Source organism: Ciona robusta, chromosome 5 (genome assembly GCF_009617815.1).
Source record: "Ciona robusta chromosome 5, ASM961781v2".
Lineage (NCBI taxonomy): Eukaryota > Metazoa > Chordata > Ascidiacea > Phlebobranchia > Cionidae > Ciona > Ciona robusta.
This window is the reverse complement of record NC_143239.1, coordinates 7,105,943-7,121,395: the sequence shown is the minus strand read 5'-3', so window position 1 is coordinate 7,121,395 and position 15,453 is coordinate 7,105,943. Positions and strand designations below refer to the sequence as shown.

The window sequence follows — 15,453 nt, the reverse complement described above, 5'->3', positions numbered from 1 at the left end:
CATTTCTTGAACCGACCACTTATTCACGCGACCTATATTTTCAAAATATTGTTTGTAGTCGCCCCAATTACTACAACCATCGAACATCCTGGGAAAGATCACGGAGGCCGGAGAGCTTGTATCTTTAACCTCCACTTTTGGCTTTACCTCTTCAGTCTCCGTAAATCTGCGCTCCAAATTGCCCAAGCGTCGGGTAAGAGAGCTTATCTGACTGCGAAGCAATTGATTTTCCGCTTCAAGGCAACTCAAACCTAATTCTAGCGTCTTAAGGCGTCTTTCTTCCATGGTCCCTCTGTGGTCACCAATGTAACAAACTTGTCACAATCAGAGCTTTTATTATGGCGGTATTCTAGGCAGCGGTTTACAACGGACCGCTCGCTAGCGTGTCCAAAATATAATGACCGAGAAAACTAAGGTTATTCAGATTCCAGACTATATAGAACCCGGATGTCCGCTAGATGCAACTCAAACCGCACACAGACACAACAAAGAATACCTTACAACAACGAATATACGTTACAACAACGAATACGTTACACTACAAGAAATACGTTACAGTAGCAATACTTTTCGAAGAAACAGAACTATATTACATTGGCCCTGCCAGAGCCATAGAAATACCGAGTAGTCCAACCCATTGTTACGTAAAAGACAAATTGAACGGCAATTTGGGTCCAAAATAACACAGTAGGTATAGGGAGAATGTCTGCTTTTCGGTAAATTATAGATAACTTGACCCTAGAAACAAATTTAAAGGTTAAAAAATGTAAAAATCATGTTTTATTTGTTTTCTGTATCAAAAAAAGTCAAAAAATAAATTTAGAAGCGGTTGATTTGTGACATTTTAGTCATTGAATGGGGCTAAATTAATATATTTTTTTCAAAAAAATGCTTGGTAATGTAAATAAAAGCTGTTTTACACCGTTCCACAAAAGGAAAATACAAACAAAACCTAAAAAGTTCGTTTAAACCCATTGCTAAAATCACTACTTTTGCTCTATTTTGAAAACACAAAGGCGGCAGTTGGACTACTCGGTGTTTATACGACTCTGGGCCCTACGTGCTCAATAATTCCTATGTCTGACATTTTAACCAGATTCAGTCGTTTTTATCTACTTTGGAGTATTTTTGCCATAAAAACATAAACAATTTTACTGAATAATATACCTACTAAAGTTTTGAGCCAGTTATAAATAGAAAATTTCTAAATTTGAAGCAATAAAAAGGCGAGAAACCGTTTTCTCGACGGGGAGTTTTGGTAAACAGATCAAAGAACAATTGATTTCTAGCGCCTCATGTGGATAAAGTCAGCTGGTGCGGCGATGCTTTTAATATTTATTGAAAACTTTTTGTTTTTAATGTTATTAGTAAATTATACCAAATTATGCCGGTAATTGTTCAAAATTAACCCCTATTGAACGGTTTATATCAGAAATAAACAATAAATTACGTACTTAAACCGAAAAGTTGGTAAATTTTGGATTACCAAGAGTAATGGCGTAAGATTAAATGGGTTGATTTATTATGGCTGCCTTTGATGATACGACTGGACCCGAACTTGACTTATTTGCCGGACATAGCTGGACGGATTGGCAGAATGCTGTGGAGTCAGATACTGGGGCTGGAGGTATGGTTTTAATTCAAACAAGTTTCATTTAAACACCCGACAGAAATTGTTCCAACTCAGTAGTCACTAATCAAATGGCACCAATGGATTGTCTAAATTGTAAACGTTACAGAAAACAATCACCCACAAAGTTACATTTGTGGTAACTTGTAAGCGGGCACGACATATATAAAACAGAGCACCCCTGTTATAACAACTATTGCTCCGCCACAATAGTATAAATAAGTTCATTAGTAAGCAGGTATAACCTCATGTATTATATGGCATAGGCCAACTACACCCACCATACAGTATTGATACCTTTGCTGTGTAATCACTAAGTGCAACATACTATCTATTAAAAACATTTAATTATTTATATCCTTGTGGGTGGGAACTTAAGTGACTTATCCATGGTTGCCACTCCCATGTCCACAGTCGAGTTGCTGAAGCTATTGCAGTGTGTGGATAAACAGACATGAATTTTGGTTGGTTTGGTCATTTATATCTTCGTGGGTGGGAACTTGAGTGACTTATCCATGGTTGCCACTCCCGTACTCACAATTGGTTTAAAACTGGGCTGTTACTTTGACTTTAATATATTAATATAAGACGGGACACACAAAATGTCAACTCCACTTTTTAGCTTCATAATACCAGCCTTTCATGGTTGGTGGTTCCCTTATACATTAAAATAAATGTGAAAAATCTAACCCAACCTATTTAACAGGCAATGATAGCAGCCCTGATAGTGTTTCAACTCGACAAGACAAAGAAGTGGCAAAACTTAAAAGACAAGGTGGGTAATATGACTCATAAACCAAACTATGACAAAACAATCACCTGTCAATCATATTAATGCATTTTGATCACTAGTGAAGAATCCTTAGGTAGATTAGGATGTGTTGTAGGTTGGTAGTTAGGGGTTGTGTTGGTGGCTAGTCAATAAACCAGGGGAAGGATTCTTCACTAACACTGAGGTCTGTTTTTTACTTTAAAATTTTACAAAACTTACCCGCTTAATGTAGTGAAAACTGTTGGGTTATTTTATCTCCGTGGATAACAAGTTATAAAAACAAATATTGTCAGTCGTATAATAATGGGTCATGTTTCACACATCATATAAACACCTATGATGTCATAATATAGATTATGTTCCATATATCGTAGGCAGATTCTTTCACTCCAATTTATTTTGATTTTGTTTAAGTATAGGTTTAAAAAATAATGTATATATATAATATTATATAGCCTACTGTGTATCTAATTTTGTTTTGTTTTTTTATATTTTGTATAAGTTACATTCAATCGTATGAATAAGCTTAGTTGCAACAAAATAAGTTTCGAAACAATATTTTGTTCATTGAAAATTACTCTTCCGTTTAAAAAAATACAAGTTTTTTTCAATGATGTTTTATTTAATTTTTTACAAAATAGATAAACACATAGTTATAAGTTTATGAAGCAACAATCACCATTGTTCATCTGATTGTCAGAACAGGAAGTTGAACAAGTGTCATTGTTATGTTTCAATAATGCATTATGATGTCACACCTTTACTTTTTTCAATCCACTTAATTTCTTTTGTTTTTCGTTATTAAGTCACATAAGGATCGTATGCTTGTACCAAATCATAGAAATGTTATAATACATAGGACAGACAACGGAATACTCATAGAAATTTTATATAACCGACAACCAGATCATAGAAATCCTATTTTACAGACAAATAAATAATCATAGAAATCTTATATTACAGACTTAGGGTTGTTTGGATTTTGTCCAGCGAAAGATCATTTCTACGTTGTTGTTTGCAGCCACTGTGGTTCGCCCGTTAAACCTCAGGCTTTTAACTTTCATATTGGTAAGTATAAGTATATAGGTGTTTATTATGGATGAGGTTCTTGTTTAGGATTTGGGATTTAGGTCAGAGTTGGCCATTACCCCAACATTGTATATGCACATTCTATTCTATATGGGTGAGGTCCTATAGTGTGGCACGCCATGAGACCTGGGATTTAGGCCAGAGTTGGCCCAATACTTCAACACCCAGGGTGCTACCATCTAGACCCCACTGAGGCAGTTTATAGACACTCAATAATAAATATCCCATTCTAATAATAATGGTTTCATAACCTGTAGAAAAACACCACAAAGAGAAAAGCAAAAACCCGGAGTTCGTGAAGAAACCTCGTATTCGCTCTGATAATGATGTCATGGTTACCACGGATACGTACAGGACTTCCCCGTCGCGACACAAACTTGAAAAGTCTGAAGTTTTCCGAGATTTCGATCTCAAACCCCACAGTGTTGCGAGATTAAAATCGGCTCCAAATCAAGTGAAGATTCCTCCAGTGCTTGTGAATTCTGCCTCGGTTTGCGGCAACACTGGCCACCATGTCCAGAGGGATAAGAACCACTTCAAGAAGAATGAGGATCATCATAGATTCTCCTCCGCGAAGATCAATCGAATGAAACCGGACCTTGTGAGGAAGATCAGCGACGTAGACAAGCGAGGACACACCAATAAACTTCATAAACTCGCAAAGAAGAACCACATCGTTGAACAAAACCCTACGAGGTCGTTCGTAGACGCAGCGAAAGTTGTCAGTTCGAATGAAACGTTGACAGCGGTAGCGAACATTAAACAAGGGGAGAAAGAGGAACGCTCGCTTAAAATTCAATTTTCTGTCCCAGAGAAAGTCCATCTTGCCTCCCCCCCACACAGGCAGCACAAACATAAATACAATCCACAGCTGGATATTGTCAAAACATCTGACAGGGGGAATACCCCAAACCAGGCCCACAACGGTGCTACTACTAATAAAGTGTTGCCAAAACCAAAGAAAATTCTGCCTTTAAAAGGTAGGATTGTGGGTTATGTTGTACTTTTTGAATAAATTGGAATTTTGGGTGGTGGGTGAACTAGGTCTAAATCTCAGCTTCCATGGAATAAAATGGTTAATTGGGTAATGTCATAACACAGTTGATATTGCGCTCTCATTATAACCAGGGGTTACAGGTTCGAGACTCGATGCTGCTACCTTTGTGGGCATATCAGCGTATGTGTCCTTGGGCAAGATACTTAACTACAATTACTCCAATCCAGTGGCCACTAATGTGTTTCCCAAACTAATCATCCGTAACATATGTTTGGTAGTGTTACATCCTTATTTCACATTTTCCCCCTAAATACCATCCAGTAGTAATGTTGTATATATCACAGCCAGGGAATACGACCCTGATCGACACTGTGGTGTTTGGATAGCAGACGAACAAACTAACTGTACGAGGTCTCTTACCTGTAAGTCACATTCAAGAAGTATTAAACGGAAAGTCACAGGTATTATATAAGATATTTTTCACAATATATTTCCTAATAGGCTTGTAAGAGGGTCTTGAGCTTCGGCTTATGCAAAGTTTCTTAACGTAAAAGGCCCCAACTTTTTTAACTAGCAGTTTTGCTGGGCAGGCTAACCCCAAATTTCTGCATCGCATTAATCAGTAAAAATTACAACCAATAAGTTAGATTTGTTTCACAGAATTGTGTGTCTAACTATCCCTGCCTCCCCTGTGTTTATAAAATGCCAGGAGAACATATTTAGTTACCATGATCTGCAGCAGAATATTCAAATTCAGTGTTTGTTATGTTTTGTGTGCTCCAAGTAAATATGACTTGTTTAAACACCTGTGAAAAATGGTGCAACCGATTCAAGGTTATTATTTTGTTGAAAATTTGTAAAATTACCTGTTTAAAATACTGAAGTGTCGGTCAAATACAACTTAACTTATATAAACATCTTTAAAAAGTGGTGCAACCGATTCAAGGTTATTGTTTTGTTGAAAATTTGCAAAACTAACTGTCAAAAATAACCACTTTTAACTCAACATATATTACCAAAACATCACCCTGTCTAGGATTGCCAACAATGTATGGAGGACCATCCTTCTATGACTATGTGATCATATGAAAGCCCAACTTATTTAAACAATGTTTACTATTTAATATAGTGCAGATAACTCCAGGGTTGGCCTGCCCACCCTGCCACCCCTGGTTTGGCGCCTATGCCAGACAAAAAATCAATCTAATAATATTAAAACACATTATTAACCACAGAACCACCTTTAAAAAAACTGTCACAAAATAACAGTTTTTTCCTGGGTACACACTTAGCTTTATCTGTGTGACTGGGCATACCTATAAAAGCCGATCCTATTAAACACGTAACTACCACATTTAGGTCGAAGGAAAACCTTTGATGAGTTAGTTGTGGATCATGCAAGAGCAAAGATAAGATTGAAAGAAAAATCTTCCCAACAGTTGAATTCACTCCCTACAAAAACAGGTGTGTTTGTCTAACACCTAGGGTGTTACACCTGTACTCTATAAGTTTGAGGTCTTCAGTTTTGTCTAATCTTTTGTCTTTGTCTAAATTGTCAGTCATACAAAAAAAAAATCACTCACAAAGTTACATGTGTAGTAACTCGTAAGCGGGCACGAGGTGTATGAAACAGAACACCCGTGTTATAACTACTGTTGTTGCCCCGCCATGCGAGAAGTTACATACATACAGGCCTATCACCCCAACACCCAAGGTGCATCAAAGCCATTTCAATGTTTTTTTTTATTATTTCTATGTTTTAGTGGACCAACGAGCAACAAAAGCGGAATCGAAGATATCTCCGAATACCCACAATGCAGTTGGGCATCTAGGTGGAGCTAGAGCGCAGAGTTCGATCACCCCACCCAAGTCCAAATCTTCATTTTCACTTTTTCCCAGGTTTGCGTGTCTTGTGTTACGTCATAATATGTTCTATGACATTGTATGGTATTTATATAACACTCACTCTTGTCTCATTTAACACTGAGGATGGTTAAAGTTGATTAACTGAAACTGATTAAGTGTTACTTTTTCAGTAAATACTGCTGGATTAAATCCCCCACTGTAATTATTTAAATCTTTAATATTTGTGCAACTCTAGCGAAATATAGACAATAAAGTTTCAATTTCCTATTCATTTATGACAAGACAATGATAGTTTTTATGTAACACTCACTATTGTGACATCACAGCTAATATTCAAATCCCACCCACCCACAAATATAAGGAACTATATGCGTGGGGACTTACCCAACTTTGTGTGTTTGCATTTATTATGTGTGTTTATGTGTGCGTGCGTGTGCGTGCGTGTGTGTGCGTGCGTGTGCGTGTGCGTGTGCGTGTGTGTGTGTGTGTGTGTGTGTGCACAATGATTAAACAATCTTATATAAAATCAGGACTTTTATTAAGCATTCAGTCAAATTAGTAAATGCATAAACAAAATAAAGCATAAACATAACAGCTCCCTTAATATATATATATCACAATTGTCTTAACTGCCTTCAAACATTATGTGCATAGCTTATATTGTGTGTATGAGGTTATACAATAATTTGTATTATTAGGAGTTTTGTTAATATTTAAGTCCCGTTTTTTGGTGATGTTTTAAATAAGTTACATACTTGGTAACTCGTAAGCTGTCACGAGGTGTATGAAACAGAACACCCGTGTTATAACGACAGTCGTTGTAAATAGATTGCATCGTACATTTAATATTACCCTACGGCCTACCTCCCTCCCAGATCTTCCACTCCTCGCTACATCGATTGTTGGGAGGATTCCTCATTCGATCCGGATGCAACTCTTCCTCCTCATCTGTCTTCTCAGTCTCAACCTCCAATGCCATCTACTGTGAGTATTAACGTGTATAAATAACATGGGTATACAGGGTATGTATGTATTATGTGAGTTTTATTATAAGCATTACAAGTGTCAAACATTGGCATGCATCCAAATGGATCCAATACTTGTGTGAGTGTTATCATTGACATATTTAAAGTTGGTGGTGAGGTGGCATTGCAACCAAAATGCTTAACACATCATGTTGGGAGCATTCTTGGGCAAGACACGGCCATTACTCCAACCCAGTGGTCACTAACTAAAATATATTGCATTACCCCAGCCCCCACCCTCTCCAGGCAAACAAAACATTGGTTTTCCAATTAAACAATTTAGATCAGAAGCTTTTTTCCTTAAAAACATAGGCTATCATATTATAACATTCCAGGTATTTGTTGTTTAAAACATTACATAATGACCCCCACCCCCCAGGTATGTCGATTCGCGTCCCGAACGTTGGATTCATTCCACTCCCCATACAACCACAACTCTGACCTCCAGTGGCGAACGTTTACGTCCTCGTTCACGCAAGCCAACTTCGCTCGACAGTTGCTGAAACAAAGTCGTTCCAACGTAACTCAGGGCAAAACCAACTTTTCGTTCGTTCCAATGAACTCATCGTCGAACCATATCCAGGAAAGCAAAGAAACCAACTCGAATCCCTGCGACTGTGATGTCACAAGCGACATTGAATCAATTGAGCAACCTCACAATAAAAGGTGCGTTTCCGCTCCAGCGCCCAGGACTTTAAAATCCTACAGTGCTGATGTCACAATGCGACATAAAAGGACGACCTCTAGCGCACCTAATGGAAATAAGACGCAACCATCAGATAAAGTCGGGGCCTCCAATGGGGCAGAACGATTACAGCCCCCCTTCGAAGCCCCGGGAAAACCCCGGTCTACCTCGTTACCCACCCACGAGGGGAAAGTCCCCTCACCCCACATAACGGTCACCCACTTCAAGAAACCAGCGGGGAATCCCCTGAATGAGGTCATCGCAAGGTCACCGAAGAAAAAGAAAACTACGATGAAACAAAGGAAGTCGCTGGTGGGTATTTTAGGGGTCTCTGGTTTTATATCCCACATTGTTTTATTTGCTGATTTGGGTAATTGGCAAATTTTGCGTAGGTCTTGGTTACGCCTTCCTCAAGGACCTCACCTGCGTAATGTAGAATCCATCATTGCGTGCCTCAGTGGGGTTCTTCAAGCCCATGGTGATTGAAACAGAACTTGTTAAAAATAATGTAATTTACCAACTCTAGTTGATTTTCAAGCACCATGGGCATTCCTTATAGTAGGTCCTTGCCCATAATAGTTCACCCCAATGTGTGCCGTATGTATTTATGGTTATTGCTTATTTATATCCAACAGTGAGCATGAGCACAATATTAGCTTGTGTACAATATACATAGTAATCCAGCTTCCCCACAGACACGTTCGTACACCCAACCAACCAAACTAACCAACAATCACATCCATGATAATACGAACGCTCATCTAAGCAAGGAAATTATTAAAAGATCCAAATCGACAGACGTAAGTGTCTTGCAGTAGTGGGGTGTTTATATCACGGAGCTCGTAGTAAAAAAAGGATAGCGCTAGAGATCACTGTTTGAGGACGAATATCTCCGCCTATACTGGACCAATTTTAATAAGCAAAATATTTTTGGAATCAATAAAACAGTCGCTTTATGAATTTACCATAAAAAATAAAAGTGACGTGGGGTGTGTTTAGGCCCTTTAATGACTGTTGTTTTGTTGCTAATTCCCTTCTCTGTGCTTTTTAACTATTTTAATCATCGCCATCGAATTCAAAGAGAAAATTATTTATGTTAAATTAAATCCCAATAAAGTTTATGATTAAACATTAAACAAACACGCATAGGGTTATGCACATTATAATAATTTAAGTTCATAATTTATATTTATGTTTTCCCAATTAATATGATGTTTATGTTTTCCCAATTAATATGATGTTTATGTTTTCCCAATTAATATGATGTTTATGTTTTCCCAATTAATATGATGTTTATGTCGCCCAGGTCCCATCCAGTTTAATAAACGAAACAACAGAATTCCAACTCCAACCTCCAACTTCATCTGTATGTATTGCGTGTTGGTGTTGTTGTGTATATCATGGTTATGTATGCATTTATGTGTATGTATCGTGGTTGTTAGCTGGTTGTTTGTGCAAGTATGCTTAAGGTCCATAAGGATACAAACATATTGTAGCGTGTTTTTCTAAATGTATGTGGGTGCGTGCAGTAGGAACCGAAGTTATGCATGTGTTATGCACTTTACTGGGTTTGTATGAATATTGGTTCAATGTTATATTTGTTTATTAATGTGGATTGCAATGTCAGAAGCTACGAGATTGATGATGTGAGTAACAGATATATATTTTTACATCATTAGTTTCTATTCACCCACCAGCGCTTGGTGCTTCCTGTTAAAATTAGGGACATAAATCCCTGGGTTGGGATTTGAACCAATCACCTTTGTTCTTCACTGTTTAAATTGGTTTCTGTTGCAGATAAACTTTGTTAAGAAAGATCCCACGTCCCCAATGAATGGAATTTCAACGAACGTGATCAACTACCACCCATGGCCGCATAAAGTTACGTTATCTGGTGCTATAGGTGCACTCAGGAGGAATAGTGCTGGGAAAAATGAAGATATTATGAAAATACATCAAAAGCAAGGTAGTTGCAATGCATAGTTGTGAAGCAAGGTCCCATGGGCAACTGTGTTTAGAATCTACTGTAGCTGTACGTATAATTCCAATATTAAAATCAAGCATTTCTAAAGTTTTTGAATTAATAATGAATTTTGGTGATAATTTAATTAATTCTTCAACTCAATCAGGTGACATCACGGAAATTCCCCGTAACCATAACAACTCAAACAGCTATGACCTCACAAAGGAGTTAACCCCCGTGGTTGACGGCGAGAGTGAACGATCCGCTCACATTGACACGCTTCAGTCGTTGCTCCTCGATAACACTACCCCCACTAGTGGAATACTAGTCGAGGCGGCCGACAAAACGGGGGTGCGAGAAAATTCCGAAGAAAATTCAAAACGGACGAATTTTTGTCAAATCGGGGAATTATTGTCGCTTCTCGATCAAGGAAATGCTGAGTCGTCATCGCAGGATCTCGCTTCATTTTCGTTTCGTGACTCAGCGATATTTGAGCCGTCGAATCTCGCGAATTCCTGACCATGGATAACATATTTGAACCATAGGCGCCGAGCTTTTATAAATGCAGGGGAGGCAGGGGTGGTTGGATGCCTCAATTCTATGGTTTATAAAAACAAAGTTGGTTGTAATGTTTACTGATTAATAATGTGCAAAAAAATCCAGGGTTGCTTGTCTACCCTGCCACCCCAGTTTAAAACATCCATGACACAGGAGAGGCAAGGATAGTTAGACGCTTAATCCTGTAAATTCTTATGTTTAATAATAAATTCAAAATTCCAGGGTTGACCTGCCCACCCTGCCACCCCAGGTTCGGCGCCTATGGGCCCCTAACTCACAGAGATCATATTTTATTGTTCTGTCTTTCTTACCAACTGTGTTCCGCTTTGCACTACAACGCACACAGTGGTACTTCACCAACCAACATGGGTGCTCAAAACTATTTGTGCAAAATATTATTTTTTTAATCAAAAACAGGTTTCCGAGTAATTTCTTCATAGCCTGGCCTTCAGAATCATTTTATAAAGCACTTCTGTTACAAGCTGTATCCAGGTTTCCTAAGCTGTCATTCATGCTATCCACATATATTAGAATCTATCTTTAAAAAATATTAGAATTTTTGTTTTATTTTCGAAAAAAAATTTTAGATGTTAATGAAATATTAAAATAAATCGTGGTGTTTCATATTTTTTCAACAGGCAGTTTCACGAAGTGTCAACAAAACAATAACCTTGAATTGGTTGCACCACTTTTCACATGTGTTTATATAAGTTAAGTTTTATTTGACCGACACTTCAGTATTTTTGCACTAGTTTTAGAATGTCAACAAAACAAAATTTTAACTTAACTTACATAAACAGCTGTGAAAGGTGCAACCAATTCAAGGTTATTGTTTTTTGACACCATGTAAAACTTCCTGTAAAAAACACTCAAGTGTCGGCCAAATACAACTTAGCTTATATAAACACCACATGCAGGGTCATATTTCCATTAGAAATACATAATATAGTAAACATAGGAAAACCTGGATACAGTCCTTCAGCTTATTTTTAAATGGTTATTTTACCTGTTTCATCAAACTGTGTTAAAAACAATGGAATTAGTTTGTGTGTCACAATCTGTTTTGTGAACCCATTGTTTCATCATAATCAAACAACAATGCCCATTATCATCTTTCCCACAATGCAGTTCGTTATTAACATAAGAGCAAAACATAGAAATATAATGTTTTTGAATTTTTTGCAGTTGTTATGAAGCTCACTTAGTTTTCGATAAACTAAGTCAGTGGCAAAGTAATTGTCCGATCAAAACATTTCTTTTTTTCAAACTAATTTTTTACGAGTTCTGTAGTGAAATTATTATTTTGTGTTGGCAATTTTTTCATCATTTTTTTGATGACATCATCATGGATTTTGATTGGTTGACCAATCTATGCACGAAATATTCATTATTGCAAAATCCTATTTATGAATATCAAGGTTACAATTATTAAGTATAGACACATTATACTGTAGCAGATGTTTCACCAAGTCTACTCGAGCTTTATGTTATACATTTACTTGAGTTATAAAAAACTGTTGGCATCATCAGTGCTTGTAGAAGACTGAGTAGACTTGGTGAAACATCTGCTATATTATAATGAGTCTATACTCGATAATTGTAACCTTGATATTCATTAATCTTTCAATATAAAGGCAGAAAGTTGAACCAAAGTTATTGAAGTGTTGTGCATCTATCACAGTAACTTTACTGCCCTGGTTTTCCCAAAGCAACTTAACTAAATACGTTTATGTAGCTAAATGCTGCATATCCTGCATTGTGGTATTAAATGTGTGAATAAATATAATTTATACTTTCATGAATGAACGTAACTTATTTATCCTCACATGGCGGGTAAGGCAGTCGTTATAACACGGGTGTTATGTTTCATACACCTCGTACTCGCTTACAAGTTACCACGTATGTAACTTATTTATCCTTGCATGGCGGGGCAACGACAGTCGTTATAACACGGGTGTTCTGTTTCATACACCTCGTGCCAGCTTAGGAGTTACCACGTATGTAACTTATTTATCCACGCATGGCGGGGCAACAACAGTAGTTATAACACGGGTGTTCTGTTTCATACACCTCGTGCCCGCTTACAAGTCCACGTATGCAACTTATTTATCCTCGCATGGCGGGGCAACAACAGTAGTTATAACACGGGTGTTCTGTTTCATACACCTCGTGCCCGCTTACGAGTTACCACGTATGCAACTTATTTATTCTCGCATGGCAGGGCAACGATAGTTGTTATAACACGGGTGTTCTGTTTCATACACCTCGTGCCCGCTTACGAGTTACCACGTATGCAACTTATTTATCCTCACATGGCGGGGAACGTCAATCGTTATAACACGGGTGTTTTGTTTCATACACCTCGTGCCCGCTTACAAGTTGGTAATTTGTCGTTAAGTGCCTAAGGACACATATCCCAACAATGGTAGCAGCGGCAAGCATAGTTTTCATGGGCAGACGAAACGTTGATATATAGTTAACATTTATATACCAGAGGTGCCAAAAACTTATCACATTAAGGTAGCAGAAGTAACAAAATATTAGTATGGTATTTACTTTAATGGTAACGACAATGCCCTTCGATTAATGTATTCATAAACAACAATGACTTCACAGTGACAACATAATTATAATACAATAGTTTTTCAATTGTCACGATTGTTTCATCATTCTGACCTCACAACCAACATCAATGACTATTATGACATCACTATCCAAGTGGAGGTCACGCAGAGGTCAACCTTCGTATATAACAACGGGGAATTCGCAATTGAGACGGGGGATTTCCAATTTTACTTTTCCCTGCATAACATTCTAATTATTTATAAAGTTGAAAAGTTGTAAGTAGAAAAATGTAAACATAAAGTCGATTTATTTTTTTAACCTTATAATTTTAACTTCATTTATCTTGCAGGGCGCGGCAACTCTAGGACGAGATGTTATTTATTTTATTACATATGGAGGACAATGTCTTGCCCAAGGACACATACGGCCACAATTGTGGCAGCGATGAGTCTTGAACCCAAGACTGTTCAGATGCAAATGCTCTGAACTGGAAATTCAATTGCTTGTATAAATTAAAAGGTCAGTAAAGTAACCACTGTCAAAAAAAAATTTTATTTACCCATATAAAATTTTGGTTTACCTGTTTAATCATTTCATTCACCCATTTAAATAATTATTTGAAAATTTTACATTATATTCACCTGTTTGTATAAACCTTTGGTGATTCGCTTGAGAGTGTATTTCCCTTTCTTTGATTTAACGTTCGATTCTCGATAAAACTCATGAGCGAGGTGACCATCCTCGTCGAAGTATTCGGAACTTGGGAAAGTTTAAAGTTTATTTATTTCGAAAAAAAATCAATATATAAATTGATTTGGTACTGGTGTTTATAATGTTGGAGCAGTACAAAAGTAAATGCCATGAGAGTTAGTTTTAATATATCTGTTTAAAACCAGGTATTTAAAGCTTTATATTTGTATATAAGCAAAGTAATAAAAAATAGCAATTTTAATATAAAACGTATGAAATTCGTTTTTGAATATTTACAAAACTACCTGCTTCTGGTAAAAACGAACGGGGTTCCTTTTAATGCAAATCCTGAAGCTTTTAAAGAGTTGGAATTTTCAGGATTGGTTTGGTCGTTCCCGCTCACGTAGTCGTAACTTTTTCGTGCCAGTTTTGCAGCCTGGGAGCCCATTGTTATAAGAATTAATCTCAAAGTTGTAATACGGCTGAAATATTTTTAAAAAACTCAACTTTTTGAGCAAAAATGTAAAACTTTGTTAAGCAAAAGGGGGTTTTATAAAAGAATATTCCCCAGTTAGTTGCGTAATGTTGTTGATGAGTGATGTTGCTAACACGGGGTAAGTTAGTTGAAAAGGGGAGTTTATTGCACAAACCTTACCTAATGTGTTGTGCAAATAATATACAAAATGTTTGAGCTAATGTAGCGTTATACAAAATGTTTGAATGTAGCGTTAATTTTATATTGTCTTTTTATTTTTTTGCAAATGACTAAAAAATGCGTATCGTCTATTCACTCTATTGCAACTGTTGTAGTATTATATTATTTTGTGCCCGTAAGGTGTCGGGCCAGCGCCATGGCTTTGTGGTTAGGGCACGCGCTTCTATGCAAGAGGTGATACAAGACTGAGGCTAGTCGCTGCTACCATTGTTGGCGTATGTGTGCTTGGGCGTATTTAATAATTAAAATCAATTTTTGTTTACCTCTTCGAATACTATAGCGAATCTTTAGCGATATGAATTAAAACAATTATTAAAAACACGCTACTGTAAAAATGTATAGACAAACTGTAGGTTAAAAAGCAACGACGTTTTGCTTTAAATTCCGTCTCTTTGCCAATAGTTTAACTTGTATTCTTTTCGCCTTCATTTGCTTATAATAATAAGCAAAAGGCGAAGAAATAAAAATTAACAGTAAAACGCCAGTCATTACAACACGCTTGTCCGGCGCCGTGGTGTAGTGGTTAGCGCGCCTGCCTGTAACCATTAGGTAATGGGTTCAAGGCTCGTCGCTACTACCATTGTGGGCGTATGTGTCCTTGGGCAAGACACTTAACGGCAATTGCTTCAACCTAGTGGTCACTAATGGGTGGTCTAAATTATCAGCCATACATAAAAAAAATGAAAAAATCCCCCCCAAAAAAAATCACCCACAAAGTAACATACATGGTAACTCGTAAGCTGGCACGAGGTGTTAAACCCGTGTGATAACGACTGTCGTTTTCCGGCCACGCGAGGATAAAGTAAGTTACATTCATTCATTCTATAGTTAAAATAAACAAAGGAGGATAAAATACACACGCAACCATAGCAGGCGAAAAAAAGAATCATTTTCAATA

General features: G+C 37.2%; 2 protein-coding genes across 4 annotated transcripts; one reads left to right on the top strand and one right to left on the bottom strand.

Annotated features, from left to right (window-relative positions):
* The first annotated feature begins 1,319 nt into the window (after window positions 1–1,319).
* Window positions 1,320–15,451, top strand: LOC149736162 (uncharacterized). Of its 2 annotated transcripts, XM_089878449.1 has the most exons (13): window positions 1,322–1,627; window positions 2,337–2,405; window positions 3,366–3,470; window positions 3,749–4,471; window positions 4,833–4,949; window positions 5,848–5,952; window positions 6,252–6,387; window positions 7,230–7,338; window positions 7,759–8,376; window positions 8,760–8,864; window positions 9,371–9,430; window positions 9,862–10,030; window positions 10,194–15,451. In XM_089878449.1, exons 1-13 carry the CDS (start codon window positions 1,525–1,527, stop codon window positions 10,544–10,546), a joined length of 2,772 nt encoding a protein of 923 aa, XP_089734575.1. In that variant the 5' UTR covers window positions 1,322–1,524; the 3' UTR covers window positions 10,547–15,451. The 2 variants fall into 2 exon arrangements, with proteins under 2 accessions (XP_089734576.1, XP_089734575.1); XM_089878450.1 differs by lacking the exon at window positions 8,760–8,864 and having other exon boundaries at window positions 1,320–1,627.
* On the bottom strand, window positions 13,126–14,367 carry LOC149736163 (tumor suppressor candidate 2-like). 2 transcript variants are annotated; one of them, XM_089878476.1, is made up of 3 exons: window positions 14,146–14,367; window positions 13,792–13,909; window positions 13,126–13,399 (listed from the first exon to the last, which is right to left on the bottom strand). In XM_089878476.1, exons 1-3 carry the CDS (start codon window positions 14,286–14,288, stop codon window positions 13,322–13,324), a joined length of 339 nt encoding a protein of 112 aa, XP_089734602.1. In that variant the 5' UTR covers window positions 14,289–14,367; the 3' UTR covers window positions 13,126–13,321. The 2 variants fall into 2 exon arrangements, with proteins under 2 accessions (XP_089734602.1, XP_089734603.1); XM_089878477.1 differs by having other exon boundaries at window positions 13,126–13,387.
* Window positions 15,452–15,453: the final 2 nt, after the last annotated feature.

Bases quoted from the DNA above. Each gene is read 5' to 3' on its own strand.
- LOC149736162 (XM_089878449.1), top strand. From the start codon at position 1,525: ATGGCTGCCTTTGATGATACGACTGGACCCGAACTTGACTTATTTGCC. The intron at 4,950-5,847 runs GTATTATATAAG...TACCACATTTAG, and splicing joins TATTAAACGGAAAGTCACAG to GTCGAAGGAAAACCTTTGAT. The intron at 5,953-6,251 runs GTGTGTTTGTCT...TCTATGTTTTAG, and splicing joins TTCACTCCCTACAAAAACAG to TGGACCAACGAGCAACAAAA.
- LOC149736163 (XM_089878476.1), bottom strand. From the start codon at position 14,288: ATGGGCTCCCAGGCTGCAAAACTGGCACGAAAAAGTTACGACTACGTG. The intron at 13,910-14,145 runs GTAGTTTTGTAA...AACTTTCCCAAG, and splicing joins TTCGTTTTTACCAGAAGCAG to TTCCGAATACTTCGACGAGG. The intron at 13,400-13,791 runs GTGAATATAATG...ATAAATAATTAG, and splicing joins CCAAAGGTTTATACAAACAG to AATGTTATGCAGGGAAAAGT.